The following is a 20,220-nucleotide window of genomic DNA, read 5'->3' on the forward strand; positions in this document are numbered from 1 at the left end:
TTTTGTTCTAATGCAGTTTTTGCAGGCAGCGTGGAGCAGTTCAAAGGCCCTGCCCCCTTCCCTGGACTCCCCGCTGCCCAGCAGGGAGTACAGGGAAGTTGTTTTTTCTAAACTAAAACCTCAGTATTCAGGTTAAATTGCCGTGTTGGCACTTTGCAATAAATAACTGGGTTTTGGGTTGCAGTTTGGGCACTCGGTCTCTAAAAGGTTCGCCATCACTGCTCTATAGTCTCCATCTATTGTATAGTAAGTAGTTAGTGTTACATAAATCGCTGGATTACAGCTTTTCAAAATGAATTTTTGGCACTTCTACACATTGAAGTAGCTTTGTTATTTATAGACATTACATGATATGTTTAAGTGAGCATTAAACTGTTTAGTCTGTTGTATTTGTTGCTATGGGCAAGAGAACGTCAGTAAGATCAAGGTTCACTTTCATGGCAGACTTTTCCACCTTGCTGGTGCAGTATTGCTAGAAGAACATTCTTTATTAGTAGTAGTGGTACCAGGTATTAAAAACTAGGACTGCACCAAATATTCTCAGTGATTTGGGGAGGAGGAATAAATATTTACTGAAAAATATTCTGAATATGAAAATGTTCACATTTGGGGCCCCTCTTGGTGCCACTGTTTTTCTTGTACACTGCTGTTTTGACCTTTTTTTTGCCTCCTGGCTACTGTTTTCTTTTCCTCCTAGATTGGGTGATCCCATCCAATCAGGGATCACACATTGACTGTGATGAAACATTGAATTCATGTTGTATTGCCAAGTTTTTCCCGCTCTGAAGGAAGGGCATCTTGATCTTTGGGTGTTTCTCGCCCATTGCTAGGGGTAGGCAGGACTAAACTAACAACTTCCTGTCTCCTGGCGAGGAACACCTCCCCTTCCAGTTCTTCTCCTGCCTTCGCTGGGGTGAGAGCATTGCAGCCATAGCTGCTGCCTAGGTCTAGTGAAATTAAGTTAGAATAGATTCTTTTCCTTAAATTGCCGTATCCAATTGTTTTTCCTCCCTACCCTCCCTCTCGTTTGGGTACGTTTGTTTTTTAAATTTAAGCTCCTGGCTCTGCCGACCATCAGCTGAGCCGCGGGAGAAACAGCTAAGCCGTGGGAAAGACGCGGCAAACAAAATGGCTGCCGGAGAAGCTGCATCGGAGGACATCGAGCTCCTTTCTGATGCAGATCAAGAATTGGCCTTAAAATCGGCTCCCGTCGTTAGCCGCCCTGGTGGACTATCGGAGAGGGAGACCGGAAAGTCACCGCCGCCATCTACTTCGGCTGGAAAATCGCTGAAGAAAAACAAGTCTAATGGCAGGAAAAAAGGCGGCAGCCGCAAGCGCCAGCTTAAGCAGAGTTCCGCTTCGACCTCTAAGGTCCCTGTCGGATCCTCTGCTGCACCTTTGGATACCTACAGAGGGTAAAGTAACCCACCTTTCTGAGGAAGGGGGATCCCCCAAGAACCCCATGTTTGAACAGGTACATAATATGGTAGAAGGCTCCATGGAAAGACATTTTCAGAGGCTCCAATCTCTTATCCTACCCTTCCAGCAGGGTTACCCTCCTCAAAGACTCCCTCAGGGTTACCCTTCCTCAAGGGTTTTCATATAGTTGGAATAGCCATCGTCGAACCATTTTCAATGCCCTGGCTGAGGGAAGGAGGTGCTCACCCAAGATTTAACGATACATCGTACCGTCCATCGTCCCTTCGATGCGGTGAAGGTGTCCTGTCCCCTTAGCAGAAAAACACCCCCAGAGCATAATATGTCCCCCTCCATGTTTGATGGTGGGAATGGTGTTCTTGGGGTCGTAGGCAGCATTCCTCCTCCTCCAAACACAGCGAGTTGAGTTGATGCCAAAGAGCTCGATTTTGGTCTCATCTGACCACAACACTTTCACCCAGTTCTCATCTGGGTCATTCAGATGTGCATTGGCAAACTGCAGACGGGCCTGTACATGTGCTGTCTTGAGCAAGGGGACCTTGCGGGCTCTGCAAGATCTCAGTCCTTCACGGTGTAGTGTGTTACTAACTGTTTTCATAGTGACTATGGTCCCAGCTGCCCTGAGATCATTGACGAGTTCCCCCCGTGTAGTTCTGGGCTTCTTCATCACTGTTCTCATGATCATTGCAACTCCACGAGATGAGATCTTGCATGGAGTCCCAGACCGAAGGAGGTTGACAGTTAGGGTTAGGGTTGTCACCTTCTCACCAAGCTGCTTGGCAATAGTCTTGTAGCCCAGTCCAGCCTTGTGCAGGTCTACAATCTTGTCCCTGACATCCTTGGACAGCTCTTTGGTCTTGGTCATGGTGGCTAGTTTGGAATCTGATGGATTGATTGCTTCTGTCGACAGCAGAACCCTAACCCTAACCTGGCTGGTTGATAGGGGATCAAATACTTATTTCACTAATTAAAATGCACATCAATCTCTGACTTTTGTCTTCTGGGTTTCTGGGGGTTTTCCTGTTGTTATTCTGTCTCTCACAGGTACAATAAACCTACCATTAAAAGTATGGACTGGTCATTTCTTCATCAGAGGGCAAACGGGCAAATTTAGCAGGGGATCAAATACTTTTTTCCCTCACTGTATGATCCAAAAGAAGTGGCAGTAATCTCTTGCTTGTGGCAAAATACTCCAAAGATATGAGGTGGCAGTTGCAACTGCTGAAATTTCCTTATGTAAATGTCATATTTTTTATATTCACATACTTTAAAAATTTATATATATATTTTTTTTAAAAAAGCCTTACTATAATCTACCCCGCTTTTAATCTCAGGTGTATCATAGAAATTGGTAAAGAGCAGTAGGCTTTACTTTACTTAAGGTTATAGCATATGATTTTTATATTATGATATCAGGTCTCAATGTGGGGCGAAACGAAAGTAAAAGCTAACTCTGGGCACGGAGGTAACAAATGGCATGTTAAAATCCCTATCTGTTTTCCCCTCTCTTTTTTCTGTACCCGTCTTATTATGAAAAAAATTAAAAATATTTAAAAGAAAAGAAAAGGAATTATTAAAAATTCATAACTTATTAAAAACTATCATAAAATGATAACACATGTATTGCTACATAAAGGCAGAATATGTGCCATAAACAAAGAGCCACCTATACTAAATTTAAGCAATTTTCTAGTGCCCAACTGTGCATACTGGGTCACTGTTCCCGAACTAAAGAGAAAACACCAACCTCTACTGTTCTGCTTAATTTGTGCCAATGGCTGACAAAGAGAAGGAAGTGTCCATTTTTAATATAGGACACACCCTGGCATGCTTCATGAGAGTTTTTGTCTGCTAGAGTTTATAGGTTTCTGTTAGTACTGCTTCTGCAAATGTGTCAGAAAGGAGCATATCATTCACCTCTGGTTTATTTGATCAAAGTTTATGTTTATATTGTATCTTGATGTTTTGCTAGTGAGTCATGCAACACTGGTGTTTCAATGATTTATGGATATAATTTCTGTCAAACAGAGTGTTTTAAAGGTTTGTCTTTTAGAGGTGGTATATGGGGCAATACCAAGACCATAAGAAATCTTACACTAGCTTGCAGTTTCTAATATTAGACCTGGAACAGCAATAACTGTAGATGTCATCTGTGTCCCATTTAACTCTGTAATGAATCTTCAGTTGACCTAAAGTTGTGTGTGTGTAAAGTGCCGTCAAGTCGCAGCCGACTTATGGCGACCCCTTTTTGGGGTTTTCATGGCAAGAAACTAGCAGAGGTGGTTTGCCAGTGCCTTCCTCTGCACAGCAACCCTGGTATTCCTTGGGGGTCTCCCATCCAAATACTAACCAGGGCTGACCCTGCTTAGCTTCCGAGATCTGACCTAAAGTTATGGATTGTTTTATATTTGAAGGTTGAAAGTTCTTTATGGTGATTGTGATACTTTTAAAATCCATTCAGATATCTTTTCTTCTAAGAAATCTTTAAGGTAAAGGTCCCTTGTGCAAGCACCAGGTCATTCTTGACCCATGGGTTGACGTCACATCCTGACATTTACTAGGCAGACTTTTGTTTTACAGGGTGGTTTGCCAGTGCCTTCCCCAGTCATCTTCCCTTTACCCCCAGCAAGCTGGGTACTCAAGCTGGGTACCTTTACAGTTGATGAAATGGCAACATTCCTTGACAGTCTCATTAATTCTCCCTAAATGTATATATTTGTGTGTTTGTTTACATTCTTTCTCACTTTCTCACTTTCTCGCTTGGACTCAAGGCAGCTTACACAGAGTGAATCAATACGATCAACAAGATGGGTCATTCAATAAACAGTGGAATAGGTTTTGAGTTGTAGAAGTTTAAAAAACAGAAGTGAAGCAAAGTATAAGAGTAAACATGATACATTAAATGATGCAGAATTGCACAATAGGATCCAACCCACAGCAAACTATACAAAGTAGTATACACCACAGTCCCCAATAATTTATCCAAGTAACTTTGTGAAGCCTTTTGTGCAGTGCTACCTTATTGCTTGCATAGAAAAGCCTTCTTGAATAATTCAGTTTTGCATAATTGAAAAGTTATAGTGCCCAGTTTTAATAGCACCCAAGAGTAGCTTGAAGTGCTATTACAAAGCTGCACAGTAGCCTGTAAGGCTTGATATTCCCCATCATGTGGTCATCCACTTTGTTGATAGTGGTAGATATTAATGTATCAAAACGGCACGCACATGTATCAGAATACTATAGACCTTGTTAAACATTGTATGCCTTGACAGTTTTGTTAAAGTTAATAGTGCTTATTGTCAAAGGTTCAGTTTCTGAGTTTTCTTTGCATTGTATTTTAAAGCATCTGGAAGTGGTTATAGCCCAGACAACAGTACCAAACCTGGACCAACTGTGCCAAGTGAAAAATCCGCTGTGCCTCGTCCACTAACAGATGAAGACTCTTTGGTTCAAAGAGCGGAGCACATTCCTGCTGGAAAGCGAACACCAATGTGTGCTCATTGCAATCAAGTAATTAGGTTTGTACTTTCCCCCTTTCTATATTTGGCTTATGTTATATATGGCGTAGGTAGCTGCTCTGCTAATTACCCATCTGTGTATTCTTAGAAGAAGAAGAAGAGTTGGTTCTTATATGACGACTTTCTCTACCACTTAAGGGAGACTCAAACTGGCTTACAATCACCTTCCCTTCCCCTCCCCACAACAGACACCCTGTGAGGTAGTTGGGCTGAGAGAGCTCTAACAGAGCTGTGACTAGCCCAAGGTCACCCAGTTGGCTTCGTGTGTAGGAGTGGGGAAACAAATCCAGTTCACCAGATTAGGCTCCGCAGCTCATGTAGAGGAGTGGGGAATCAAACCTGGTTCTCCAGATCAGACTCCACCGCTCCAAACCACCGCTCTTAACCACTACACCACGCTGCCTCTCTTAGCCAGGAGATTCAGGCTATCCAAGGTCTATCCCTGAGATGGACTGCTACAAATTGTAACCTGAGCAGCCAGTGTTTATGGAAATCTGCTTGCATCAAAAACAGCTTGTTTGTATCTTTCTCATGTTTATGTATGTATGGGATCTAATTATGTGTGTATGGGATCTAAATTAGAAATAACACAACAGAACTGCATTAAATGATCCTCTGGATCCACAGAACATATATTCAAGCTATATTAAAAGAAATAAGTCACGCATCATCTACTTCCAGAAGCTTTTGACGTTTGAAACAGCTTTTACTGGAAATTGATAGGGTGGGTGGGATGCACCAGAAACTGAACTTGGTACAAATCATAGTGATAGTGAAGTTGGCCAAATGCAAGGATACTTGAATCTGGTGACTGGAGCCACGAATGGACAAGACAGATCTTTCGACAAACCTGAAAAACACCCAGGCTTGCAGAAATATCTGAAATCTAAAAATAAAATAAAGGGGGGGGGGCTAAAAAAAACCCCAAATGATAAAAGAGCCTCCTGTAGTTTTAAGAAACGGAAGCCTCAGTAGTCATTGCTAGACAACTAAAGCATTCGAAGCTTTGCTTTCCTCACTAAAAAGTTTTTTTTTTGGGGGGGGGGGGAGCTGTTCCAGGGTTGTTTTGGTTTTTGAGGGAGACCTCATTGGTGCCAGACCTGACAGCAACCTCTGGGTGACTTGTTACCACCCAACTTGCATGACTCAACTAGGCCTGGCTACTTGCTACTGTTCAGCAGCAGCCACCTTATGAAAGTTAGCGGGATGTAGCAGTGAGAGCTTCAGAGTATCGTCTGGGAGACCCAGGTTCGAATTCCCATCTTGCTGTAGAAGCTCACTAAGTGATTTTGGACCAGTCACATATTTTCAGCCTAACCTACCTCACACAGTTGTTGTGCAGGGAAAAAAGGAGGAGAGGAGAATAATGTAAGCTGCTTTGGTCCCACTGTGGAGAAAGGTGGGGTATAAATGAAGTAAATAAAATATAAATATAGCTGAAGATGGGAGGCAGATAAAAGTTAAGTTCGTGAACTGAGAAGGAGAGAATGAGGCAGGGAAAGGGAAAAGGATAACCACATGTAGAATGTAATAGTTTCAGGCATATCCACATGTAGAATTTAACAGCTATAATGGTTTGACAAAAAGAATCACTGCATTCTAACCAGGTGGAGTAGGTGAAAAAGACCTCTAGTTACTACAGTAACTTACCCTGTCAATGATAGATCTCCAGGTCACTAGGTCTCCTGACCATCATTACCTCAGTCTGTCTGGATTCAATTTCAGTCAGTTTGCTCCTTATCTAGATTTAGTAAGCATTAAAACAGAAAGATTGTGGTAAGTAAAAAGTATAACTGCAAGCTGTTGACAAACAGCTAGCATGGTATGGCGGTCAGAACATTGGACTAAGATCTGGGACGCCCAGGTTCAAATCCCCAATCTGCCTTGGAAGCTCAGTGGGTGATCTTGGGCTTTATTCTCGGTGAGAAAGGTGAACAATATATGAAATAAATAGATAAACTCTCAGCCTAACTGACATCAGAGGATAACATGGAGGAAGGGAGAACAGAGTTATAAGGCATTTTGTGTCCTCATTGGGGAGAAAAGCAGCATATAATAAATATATAAGCAGTGTGTTACATTTTATAAAAGATAGGTTGGGGTGCTGCATGACTCCACTCAGAAGATTGGTTGGGAGCTATAAGCAACTGATCTCGCCACCCGCTAAGGACTTCCCACCAGGAAGAAGTGGAATCCGCGAATGACTAGAAGAGTCCTTCAGCTATCACCAGCACCTTATGATCAGCTGTATCAAAGGTGCAGAAAGATTTAGAAGGATCAACAGAATGTAATTGACTCTGGCAATCTCTAGGTGACGGGTAATTGCGGTCAGTCATATCTCCCAATTATCCCATTGCTTTATATAGGAAGATAGCGGAGGACATTAAATGATAAGGATGTGTGTCAAAGTTATCCAACAGTACTTTAATCAATATATCATGTTCTCCTTATACTCTTGCACTACAGTGGTTTTAAAGGCTTGTGAAAGCCTTCGAGGTTGAGGTTTTAGCATAATTACAGTTCATGCCCTTTGAGGCAGAATTACCTATGAAAAGGTAAGAGCTGGATCAAGTGACATTCCATGGCACACCTGTTTTGCAGCCAAACTCCATTGTAGACTTGGTTACTTTACACTAAGGCATAAAATAACCATGACACGTAAGCCCAAAAATTTTTAAAGTGGCCATCTTATAACTTTTTAATTTATATCCTTAATTATTGATAGGTTTATCATCTAAAGGCTTTGACATTTTTTCTGGAGCTTGTTATATACATTTTTCTTTGCACAACCATATCAAACCAAAGACATAGTTTGTGTCACGGTATATAAAATGTCTCGGAAATATTTGTTGAAGGAATGTTAATTGCCAGCATCTAAGGGCTCCTGTAACTTGCTATGGCAACTAAACTGACTGTGATTTTGAAATTCAAAATTTTATTCCAAAATTCTTTGTTAATTTGTATGTGACTTGTGTGCAAGATGATTTTTAGGGGTGTTTATAGTTCTTTAGGGATATTTATAGTTCTTTAGATTGCTTTCTCCTGAGTTTTCTTGTTACAAAGTTGTCATTAAAAGGTAACTGGAAAAGATAATCTCCCACAATCACCCCCAGATAAATGCTAGCAAAGTTACTGAAGTAAAAGTAACCTGCCACAGGAAGTGGGAAATGCTAGCAAAGTTACCGAAGTGAAAATAACCTGCCACAGGAGATAGAAAACACAAAGGAATGTAGAAGAAAGACTAATAAGTCTTTTTTTTTAGACTCCATCTTGCACCTTTAAGAAATGAGTCCAGAATTCAAGACCTGCCCTCACTGCTTTGCGGTGAGTCGAACAATGCAAATGCTGACCTAACTTGATACTCTCCAGCCTCTGTGCAAGCACCTTTTCACATCAATGCCCTTTCAGTTATGTAGCGATCAAACAATACAAGTCCTTATGTACAACAAAAGGCTCTCTTCTCACTGTGTCAGCGCTGGCTAATTTACCAGTCTCATTAGGAAAGGGCCGACACTGAAGAGGTTCTTCTGGCCCCAGATAGAATCGAATTTCCGACTGTCTGTTTTAAAATGATATACTCAATACTAACAAAGTGTGGAGAGGAAATATTTTTACGCTGCCTGTTACATTTGTTAGTGAGGTATCTTTATCTGTTTAGCTTTGCGCCATTTTATAGTTTTAGCGGTTTAAAAGCAGTATTGATGTTCCGACGTAGAGAAAATTACTTTTTCTTCCAACATCTTGCTGTTCGTAACAGTTCAGCTGATTTACCACCGTGTCCAAAGCATTCGATTACATCTAAGACCTAGGGCTGACTACTACTTTTACTGACTTGGTACTTCTATGACACAGCTCTCAATTTCCTTGGGGATAGCAACCAGAAAAGTTCATAAGCAGGACTTTCATCTAAGTAAACTTGCTTAGGATCAGACAGTTAGTCCTTTGGGCCCAGATCTGTCTCTGAGTGTGAGGTATATGTTTATGAAAGAAAGTGCAAGTTGACTTATTAGACCATGTTTGGCCTTCAGTAGCTTTCTTGTTAACTACAGTCATCAACAGATATTTGGGGCCAGTTCTAATGTTAGAATTTTCAGGCATAGGAGTGCTTCAGTGTGTGAAGAGCAGTGTAGCCGGTGAAAAGTGAGTACTTTATACCTAAGAAGTCGCATTTAATCTCTTCATAACTGAGAGGGCATTGATATAAAAAGGTGCTTCCGCAGAGGTTGAAGGGATATCAAGTTAGCTAATGTTTGAGCTGTTATAGAGTAACCACAGGTAGTGGAGGGTGTTTCTAGAATGCACTGGTTTCTTTAAAGGTGCAGGAAAGGATCCTAAAAATAAAACTCTCCCCTGCATTCTAAAGAGTTGATCAAAGGGTCAAACACAAGACTGATGCCAGTTTTGCCAATTGGGGGTGGGGGAGAGGGAAACATTCCAGTCGTTTTAACATATTTTTGTACAAATCTGCATTAGACTTGCCAGATCTGTCTTGTGTTTAAATAGCAACCTGTCAACTTTGGTAGAGAGAGCTCGTTAAACCAAATCTTGAATATGATTCAATTTGTTAATTAATCTACGATAGCAAACTGTTCCAGTGTGATGTAGTGGTTAAGAGCAGTGGACTTTAATCTGGAGAACCGGGTTTGATTCCCCACTCCCCCACATGAGCAGTGGTCTCTAATCTGGTGAACCAGGTTGGTTCCCCCACTCCTCCACATGAAGCCAGCTGGGTGACCTTGGGCCAGTTACAGTTCTCTCGGAACTCTCTCAGCCCCACCTACTTCACAAGGTGTCTGTTGTGGGGAGAGGAAGGGAAGGAGATTGTAAGCCGGTTTGATTCTCCTTAAAAGGTGGTGAAAATTGGCATATAAAAACCAACTCTTCTTCTTCCAAGAATGTTCAGCTAGGCATGCCGGTATAGGGATGTATTTGACCGGTATCAGAAACTGCAGCAATTTTGGTTATATATGTGCTTTTGGTCTGTTGACTTTGTCTGTGTTCTGTGAAATAAAACATTTCAATTTTAGGGACAATTTTGTTAAATGTACCTCAAGGTGAAGCTTAACATTAAATGCATGTAACCGTTTCATATTTGTGTTTAATGTAATTTATTTCCAACATGGGTTGCCTCCTTCCTGTGTGTTTAATAACTTGCATCCTCAGATGGGTTTTGATTTCATCTTCCTGTAGTGACTTGTCTCTGTTGCCTGCTGTACAACACTGTGCTCTCATATCGTCAGTGTTTAATTTCTTCAGCAGACTCACCACTTGCAGATTGGTTTTGCAAGAAGCAGGGATTCAAACCATCATATCAAGGCAGGCTAATGAGCAGCCCATTCCTGAGGAGGGGCTGGATCTGTGGCGTCCGGGAGCAGTGCAGCCACACCGCCTTCTCAGAGGCTTCCTGGCTGCCGCAGGGGGGTGGGGGGAAGCCCCTTTTTTAAAGTAAAAAATTAAAAAAGGGGAAATGCCCCATAGCGAACACTCTGCCACTGCTCAAGGGGGTGCTCCCAGGGTGAAAGGGGCTAGGAGGCTGACTAATGTAAGTCCCGCCACTTGGAATGCCCCAGGAATGCCCCCCTGATGCCAGCGCGGCCTGCCGCTTCTGGGATTTAGCTCCTGGCATGGCGCCGGTGGAGGCCCACACTGGGGCACCCAGGCACCGGCGTGTGTGCCACCCAGGATGGCATAAGTGCCCATTATCCTGGGTTAAACGGGTACTTATACTGGTGCAGGGTCATGCCTGCTCCTATGGAGCTTCATCCCCCCCTCCCCGGAATGTGCTCGTAGTAGCTGAGGCCTTAATTTTTTTTAATTAAATTCTATTGCATTTTGTATCATTTTCTCTGAATATTGTTTAATAGTCAATTTTGTTTTCATAATAGCATACTAATTAAGTACATACCCTAATAAAGTTGAAAACTTTGCTAATGGCAGTGAATCTCTTTAATCCTTTCCCACTTTGCATTCTGTAGCATTTGGTAACTGTATTTTCACTTAAAAACAGAGGTCCTTTTCTGGTGGCTTTGGGGAAATCTTGGCACCCAGAGGAGTTTAACTGTGGCCACTGCAAAACATCCATGGCATACATTGGCTTCGTGGAGGAGAAAGGAGTGCTTTACTGTGAAGGATGCTATGAGAAGTTCTTCGCCCCTGAATGCGCTCGATGTCAGAGGAAGATTCTTGGGGTAAGAACAAAACAAAGCAAAAAAGAGTCTTGAGGAACCATAAGGACTGGCTAATTTGCTGAAATCTAAAGTCTGCATGCTACTAAATGTTTTCATACAAGATTTTATGATGTTTAATGCTAGATCCTGTAGTTCATTTGAACAGACTTTGGGTCATTGCTGATTGTAAGTAAACATGCCAAGAATTCTACAACTAATGTATTCAGTGGTCAAACTTACCATGTTCAGCTGTGGCAATCAGACATGAACTGACCTTTGGTTCTGTTTGATTTGCAAAAGGCTCAGACAGGTTTGCATTGGTTTTTTTTCCCCAAAACAGATTGGCAGTCATTAATATCAGTAAGGACTATTAATTTATTTATTTTATTAAAACATTTATACTCTGCGTTTCCTCGTTGTTCAAGGCAGCTACAGTACACTTTCATTATTCGTGGATTTGGGATCCACACTGTCACTTGTTCACAGTCTGTTGTCCAATAACGTGATCCAGCCTCCAGACTGTCTTTAGTACTATGGCACCATCATCACAATCATTCCATTGTTAAAATTTTGCAGTAAATTTCATTGTTTAGTTACTAGGAGACAGCAGAATCCTTTCTCCCAGTATTTGCATTTTCCCCCCATTTGTGTTGGTCCCTTGTAAATGGTGAGAATTGACTTTACTTAGATAAAAACTGAATGGTAGGATTTTTAAAAAACACATTTATTGATGACTGATTTATCTAAATTGTGACTGAATTAACTGTCTGTTTAAAGAATTAACTTCCTGAACAGTGATGCAGCAAGGACAGGGGAGAATGAAACTCAAATCGGCTGTGAGAACGCACATGCGTGAAAAACTACTTGTGCTGTTCTGTACCATTGGGAAGGAATACAGTGCCCAAATAGCTGCAAACAGTCAACTAAAAATTCAGCTCCCTTTATTAGGTCTGCACCATACCTTAAGTAGTAACTCATTAGGTAATAAGTCGTCAGATACTGATGAACTTCAGGTGGTAATCTCCTAATAGGGCTGACAACACAAATGGGATTTCCTAGGAGCAAGCCCCAGATGTTGAGTTGCTAGGCCTGCTTTGTGCAAAAAAAACCCCACACTTCAAATTCATGGGTGATCCTTCTAAATTTTTAGATAGTCCAGCAACCAGAATCCTATAATAACCAGTGTTCTCTCACTCCCCCTTCCCCTTCTCCACTAGGAAGTCATAAATGCCTTGAAACAAACTTGGCATGTTTCCTGCTTTGTGTGTGTAGCCTGTCACAAGCCCATTCGTAACAATGTTTTCCATTTGGAAGATGGTGATCCCTACTGCGAGACGGGTAAGTGTTACCATGAACACATAAGCAGGTTAGTCTGTGGGCCAAAAACCAAAAATTGACATATTGTTTGTCAATGGTATGAGGTAACTGGCATATCAAAATGAATTTCTTCATGCTATGGCTCGTTAGAAAGGCAACAGAAAAGGCTACAATTGTCTAATATACTTCAGGTGACTATATGGATTAGGTAAAGCGGTATATGCCATAAACCTTATAAAATGTGGAAAAAAATAAAGTTTTCTTTTATTTGTGCCTTATATCACAAAAACGGTAATGGATAGAGGCATTATTGGTATTAGTTATTTGTAGGGGAATTTATTCGCTTTCCAACAGTGTTTTAAAATTTGAAATGAGTCACTTGGTTCACAAGGTATACCTCAAATTAGAAAAGGTAGGAAAATTTGGCTTCGGCCATCACGATGACTTCATGAAAACCTTACTCTACCAACCAGAAGGAATTACCACATCAAAACATTATACATAATCATACACCTTTCCACAAAACAAAAAGACCAACATCTGGTCTGGCCCACGGACTAGGGGTAAAAGCAGATGAAAGAAATATATTAGTGATTTTTCCCATGGAACTTCCCCAGTTAAGTCAATTAGAAGTTTTGTTCCAGTTTTGGTAATGCAGGAGACACCTTTCCAGGGAGTTCACTTCTTTGGAATGAGTCAAGCAATCTGTCAGTGAAAGGTGGTGCTGACTGCAGATGTTTGCCTTGTTCCCAGCCATCCTGGGACAGCTGACTGCTGCTGTCATGGCAGAAATTGGTTCTCCTTCCCCTTCTGTCACCAGAACTGCACTGATATGAAAGGGAGATTTCCCCCCCCCCCATTTCCCCTTCTCGGTGCATTCCCCCCCCCCAACTGTCATAGTCCATGTGGCTCCCATGAGCCCTAGAATCAGTTTCCTTAAGCTCAGAAGGGACTGCTGGGAGAGGAAAACCAGAGAATGTCCTACAACCCTAGTGCTGCAGAAGGTTGAATCCAACAGCATTTGTGCAGTCGCTGCCCAAATGAAATTTCATTTTAGTGAAACATTTGTTTTAAGTTCTGTGCCAAAATCAGTTCATTAGCCAGGTGTCTGATTAGTGAGGTGACCAGTTCAGCCAGGACTACAGAAACGTTAAGTGCTATTTAGCAAATCCAAAATGTAAATTATTTTTTCAGGATTTTCTTTTAATAGTCAAAGAGTTTTGCTTATTATTCTTTGAGTTCTGGTTCGCATTAGTCTCTTCATACGCCGCGCGCACACTCTCTATTAGTGCAGAACTGTGAAAGAAAAGGTTTCTGTAACTTTTACAACTTCTGTGGTTTTTATGGTAGGATCGTTTGTAAGAAATTTAGTCAATGGGTGGCAGAGGCAGTCCCTGCTTATATAGTTTGATTATAATGACAAAATAGGGTGGGAAATTGTTTTGTTCAAACCTAAAGGGTGCAGTAGATGCATCTAATGTAAGCTTCCCTCTTGGAGGAGGACCAAAATTTGATTCTTAACACACAAAGGCACGTTTGTTTGTTTTGTCATCTTCTGTTAATGTAATGTTTTTGTTTTAGAAAATGGAGGTCTTTCGGGGCAGGGGTGGGGGGGAGATGGAACAAGAAGCATCAGCAGAGGAATATATGACCTCTGTGTGCAATGTGGTGTTTTTCTTACTTGTGCAAGACTGCTGCATAAAGTGTGTGCAATTATGCGGCTTTTTTCATGCAAGTTAAAAATAAATGCAAACTATGAACACATCAAGCTGCCTTATACTGAATCAGACCCTTGGTCCACCAAAGTCGGTATTGTCTGCTCAGACTGGCAGCGGCTCTCCAGGGTCTCAGGCGGAGCCCTTTCACATCACCTACTTGCCTAATCCCTTTAACTGGAGATGCCAGGGATTGAACCTGGGACCTTCTGCATGCCAAGCAGATGCTCTACCACTGAGCCACAACCCCTCCCTTTTGGATCCAACCCATGGTTAAAGGTGTGATAATAAATCCTACCACCTCATGGGTTGGATCCAACCATCAGTTCTAGGAAACCGTACAGGTAAAGCCAGTGGGGCCAGCTTCTGGATTCAGGATAGCACACTGCTGTGTAACTCTAAAGATGTGGCAATAGTTAAGAGTATATGTTCATGTTTCATACAAAGGGAGTGCAGACTTTGTGATCTAGCTTTGCAGCAGTGATGAAACTGCCCAGTAGAAAAGCCAATAGGCTTTCCTGCTCTAAAGCATTCAATTTTTTCTCCCATTGAGCCGTAACGGTAGGTTTCTATTCAGTTGAATTTCAGATAGTTTTCATGGAGTCAGACACTGCAGGTTAGGTCCCTGGGTTTGAGAACAGCACATTGCTGACCCGTTTCTCATAAATTTTTATGCATGGCGCACTTCAGGCTGCTGTTACCATGGTTAATGCAACAGGAGAAAAAATGTCTTAACTGTGTTGTCTGGGGCTGAAAGGGAAAGAAAACAGAAGCTTTTCTGTCTGCCTCAGCTACTGTTTTCTGTCTCTTGTAGGAAAGCTTGTAAACCTCTTGAAACTGTAAATGGCAGCCAAGTTAAATAGGCACACACCCATTTTCAGTTTGATACTATGAAATGGAGAGGGGAAGACTTTTGTTATATTTAAAACAAACATGTTTGGGGGAACGCTATGCAATGCCAGACTTAGTGCACAAAGCTTTGAGTGGGGAATGTAGCTTCCGCATCAATGTTGGACCAAGTCGGTGGCTGAGAAGAAGGTTTTTATATCCCACTTTTCTCTACCTTTAAGGATTCTCAAACCCACTTACAATTGTCTTCCCTTCCCCTCCCCCACAACAGACACCTTGTGAGATAGGTGGGGCTGAGAGAGTTCTGAGAGAACTGGGACTGGCCGTGGGTCACCCAGCAGGCTTCAAGTGAAGGAGTGGGGAAACCAACCCGGTTCACTAGATTAGAGTCTGCTGCTCTTAACCACGACACCACACTGGCTCTCTCTGAGAAAGAAAGGTGCACTTGAAGGTTAATGGAAGTCATAGGTTGTTGTGAAAGATACTGCAAAGAACCAGGAGCTGCATGGTATGCCTACATAGTTATCTCTTCATGGGCTAAATACTTCTACAAGGAGAGTGTGCCACCAACGCTATAATCCTCTTTAGATTGGGTTGTCAGACTAACTACCCTTTCTTGGCTGGATCAGAAGAGCAAACCATGAATGAATATGGGTGGGTAGAGAAGTAGGACTGATCATGCTCAGAATTTTGAGACTAAGGGCCAACCTAGACAAGATGGGTTGGAAAAATGGCATGGGGGGCAGGAGCCACTTCTCCCCCTCATGCCACAGTGGTCTTGACTAGAATTGGGCTCTTGCAGTGCTCTTACAATTGCAGCACTTCCCAGAGCAAACTCATGGATGCCGTTTCGTCTAGTTTGGCCCTCTGGTTCATAGGTGTCAATGGCCACACTTTTGTGTCTACACACACATCCTTCAAGCTTATATCAAGGTATGAATGTAGAAGTGGATGGGTATATAATACATTATGCAGATACACCTTGCTGCAACCTGCAACTGAATAGTAGAATTGAAAGGGGACAGGGCTCGGTTTTCGTTTACCACCAAAAGTGCTATGCTTGGGATCATGGGACCTGAATGCACAAAAGCCATGTAGGGTGGGGGCTGGGGGAAGGGCAATTGGGGAAGGTTGAGTGAAAAAGCTGGCTGGATTCAACCCCAACTTGACAATGTCTCATCTCTGCCACGTTGGTCTTGTTATGTGCTGGTGGTGAAATGATTCTTCTGCTCTGGGAGATTGTTTTGTGTTTTTGCAAGTGAAGGCATTTTATTAACCACCCACATTTGTGTTGTTTAGATTATTACGCCCTTTTTGGTACCATGTGCCATGGCTGTGAATTCCCCATTGAAGCTGGAGACAGGTTCCTGGAAGCCTTGGGACACACCTGGCATGATACTTGCTTTGTGTGCTCAGTAAGTATAAAAACTTTATTGAACCTTTAAAAAAAATAAAAGGTGTATCCATGGCAGTGGCGCTTGTGCTAACCTGAGTAAGATGGAAGTTACTGATGAAATGCCCTTGAATTGGCATGGCACACACAAGAGCGAACTTTTTACAGGTGTTCGGACAGCCATTCTCTATTATAAGGGGTTTTTTTGGGTTTTTTTGCTCCTTTAAAAGATTTACTTGTCATGGATGGTGACAGTGTATTTCTAACATACTTGAAGCATTTCTGTTTGGGCTCCCTGGGAAGAGTACACACGCTTGCTAAACACCAGAAATGTGTGTCCTAGCTGAAGTAGAAACTTAAGCAAGTGAAATCCAAGTGAACCATAGCCTTGTTCACTTAGGTTGTTGCTAGGGCCACAACCAGATTTGCTCCATCCAGAGGTACAATTGGCCAATTTGTCCAAGGCAGGTTGCAGATGTCTTCTGGGTTGGCACAGAAAAGCAACGGTGCTGCTTTCTTTCTCTGCACCACTTTTCCCATCATCTCACAATATTCTTAATTTTCCTGCCAGTACCTCCTGATCTTTGAGGGCCTGGAAACTGCATTTGTTTCAGCTGAATTTCAAGTGTGTATATCCCATATGTCATGATGTTTATTCTCCCTTGTGCAGAGGGGATATACCTTTGCACAAGTCAAGAAGACACACGAGTCACTCCCTCTCCCTCTATTGCCGCTTGAGATTAATGTCTGAAGTCACTCATGATACATTGCTGCAGTTATCATTCCTGTTGTCCTATCCGAGCAAGATATAGTTCATCACCCCACTTTCTGAAAGTATTGGTTAGTAACAAGGATAGATTAAGCTTCAGCCACTACTGCTCATGAGCAGGAAAACCCAATATGATTCACCAAGTTAAATATTCAACAAAATCACAATTACAAAAAAGTCTAGTTAGTCAAGAACACATAGTATCTGTATTATTATTAGGTAGAATAGGGTTGCCAACTCTGACTTGGGAGATTTGGGGGTGCTGCTTCGGGAGGTTGGAGTTTCGGGAGGGAGCTCAGCAAGGTTGTGATGCCATATAGAGTCTGCAAAAGCAGCCATTTTCTCCAGGGGAATTGATATCTGTAGTCTGGAGATCAATTCTGATTCCTAGTAGAGGTTCAGGGCCCACTTTGCAGTTGGTAACCCTGGGTCAGAATAATTTAATGTATCTTAACATGGAATGTGAAACATAATTGATTTTTGGTGTCATTTCAGATATGCTGTGAGAGTTTGGAGGGCCAGACTTTCTTCTCAAAGAAGGACAAACCCCTGTGCAAGAAACATGCCCACTCAGTGAACATCTGAAGCACTAAGGGTTCCTAAATCAAATCTGTATATATGTATTGCTGTATCTTCTCCCCAGTCTCCAGTCCTTGGTTTCTCCAGAGATCGGAAAATGACATTGTTACAGAATGCAGAGTATTCCTCAGTTTTGATTGGAAGAGAAAGGAAAGAGTATAGATTGTAACATTTCTTCTAAAATCTTGTTTATCCTATCCAGTGAGGGGCTGATCTTCCCATATCGGCAAATACTTATCATTATCTCCGTGACCTTGTTGATCTTCTAGGCAACAACACTACGTTTGTTGTGTGCTTGAAATAGATGATGGATGGAGTAAGTTTGACCCAGAAGAATCTATGCAGTGGTAGACAGGACAAGATTAATTGGACAGTGTTAGTTTTTAATTTCTTTTTTTTTAAGCTGAAGTTACTCTTCCCAGGTAGGAGCTGATCTGAGGGAAAAGCTTACCCATGTTGTTCTTGAACACTTTTAAAGAGTTGCTACAGAAGAAAGGGCTACTTATTTTGAATGATTAAATGCTGCAGGGTATTGTGACTTCAGACAAACTGGACTGAAATGGTCTGGTTTTTATGTCCTCCACTGAACTATATATAAAGTATAAATACTCCACCTTTTCAACTTCAGAAGCATGGAATGAAGGTCGTTTTTAAAAGATAGCACTTAAAGTATTATTAGGCCATAGTTGACTGCCGGTGTCTGTGTTTGGCCAATGTCCTAATGGCACACTCATTCTAAGTAGTTTGCTTGGGGATTTTCCTAGCCGAATGCAGGTGACTATGGAGCAAGTGATTACACAGTACAGTGTTCAGGTAATCAGTTGGAATGTCAGTCACCTGTATTGCCCACAGCCAAATGTTCAGGAGAATTTTTACACTGCACTTGGTGTTAGCTTTTGATAAAGAATTGTGGAGAGTTCTTCCTACCTCTTGGTAGGGCAATGTAGATGACTGGCTTACCATATGCCTGAACGTGTTCCATGTAAATAAACAGCAAATGGTTGTTGGCAAATTAACTAAAATAACAACATCTGTGATATGTTAGGTCCTCATAATCTCATCAAGTGCAAATATGGGCATGCTGAATCCCAGATACATCCTAGAAATCATGAGAATGTTAGAGTTGTTATCAGCAGAGTTAACTTTTCATGCCATGCTTCTTATTGTGTTAGCCTAAAATTTTACACACAGTTTAATATCTCAATATTTAAGGGGGGAGATTTAGAGCTATTAAAAATGTAATATCATGCTCTTTTATTTTTAAAAACTCTGCTCATTTACCCACTTGACTCTTAGATGTGTTTTTATCATTACTTAAGTGTAGCAAAATAGACACCGACCACTCATTCACTGAGGAGTTTACAACTTGCAAAATAACGTTAAAGGATCAGTTGCCTGAGTGTGCAATGCCTAGACGTTAAGCAGTTTTACCACCTTGGTACTCTGCAAATGTGATGATAGATGTTGTTACGAAGGGTGGAAAGTAAGATACCTGGCAGAAGAGGAGGGTTGTGTGTGTGTTTTTAGGAGTGGTTAACTTGGAAAATATGCAGCTAGCTTTAGAATGTAGAATTGAAAATCAAACTAGGAAGTGGACAGTTAAGGATATAAACTCAAGGTGGCTTGAGAGAGGTTTTTGGTTGAAGAAGAAAAAGAGTTGGTTTTTATATGCCGACTTTCTCCACCACTTAAGGGAGACTCAAACCAGTTTACAATCACCTTCCCCTCCCCACAGCAGACACCCTGTGAGGTAGGTGAGGCTGAGAGTCACCCAGCTGGCTTTATGTGTAGGAGGGGGGGAAACAAATCCAGTTCACCAGATTAGCCTCCGCCACTCATGTGGAGGAGTGGGGATTCAAACCTGGTTCTCCAGATCAGACTCCACCACTCCAAACCACCTCTCTCTTATCCACTACACCACACTGGTTGTTGTAGTTAGAAAATAATTCTCAGTGAACAGCACATTTTAAAGTTTCATTTGTATTTGACTAAAGCAAAAAGTAGGAACTGTTGTACTCTGTGATCCTCCTAACATGGATCATGAATTATGTGATGACACCCTGCAGATGTCTTCTGATTTCTAAGGTCATTATTTGGAGCTTTGTTTGACTTCACTCAGTAGGTTTTGGCTATTGTAATGCTTGCTTTGATTTTCTTTTTGGTTCCTGCAATTTCTCTTCTTCTTTTGGACCTCTGTAAACATAATTTCTGTTGTCAGCTTTGCCTTTGGATCCTGTTACAAAACAAAAAAACAACCACAGTCGGTAAAGGGATATAATGCGTACGTGAATAAAAAATGCCTGTGGAATTGCAAAACTCATTTTGTTTCACTTCTTAAAAATTCACTGTATTTTCCTAAGGCCATAGTAGGGTAGCAAGAACTTATCCAGCAGAAATGCCCCTTAGACCAGGGGTGTGGAACTCAATTGTGATGAGGGCCGGATATGACATCAATGTCACCTGGCTGGGCTGGGCC

At 41.8% G+C, this 20,220-nt stretch overlaps 1 protein-coding gene and 1 non-coding gene across 3 annotated transcripts in view; one reads left to right on the forward strand and one right to left on the reverse strand.

The window, feature by feature from the left end:
• Positions 1 to 17,768, forward strand: part of PDLIM5 (PDZ and LIM domain 5) — a 141,906-nt gene extending 124,138 nt beyond the window's left edge. For both annotated transcript variants that reach the window (XM_056855509.1, XM_056855507.1), the window contains 5 exons: positions 4,781 to 4,955; positions 10,963 to 11,143; positions 12,340 to 12,460; positions 16,303 to 16,418; positions 17,661 to 17,768. In XM_056855509.1, the coding sequence (XP_056711487.1) occupies positions 4,781 to 4,955; positions 10,963 to 11,143; positions 12,340 to 12,460; positions 16,303 to 16,418; positions 17,661 to 17,750 (683 nt within the window). In that variant the 3' untranslated portion in view covers positions 17,751 to 17,768. The remainder of the gene's footprint in view (positions 1 to 4,780; positions 4,956 to 10,962; positions 11,144 to 12,339; positions 12,461 to 16,302; positions 16,419 to 17,660) is intronic.
• Positions 14,333 to 14,404, reverse strand: TRNAA-GGC (transfer RNA alanine (anticodon GGC)). Its single transcript has one exon. It is a non-coding gene; the product is annotated as a tRNA-Ala (tRNA).
• Positions 17,769 to 20,220: the final 2,452 nt, after the last annotated feature.

The sequence above is a fragment of the Euleptes europaea genome, chromosome 9 (genome assembly GCF_029931775.1).
Source record: "Euleptes europaea isolate rEulEur1 chromosome 9, rEulEur1.hap1, whole genome shotgun sequence".
Classification (NCBI taxonomy): Eukaryota; Metazoa; Chordata; class Lepidosauria; order Squamata; family Sphaerodactylidae; genus Euleptes; species Euleptes europaea.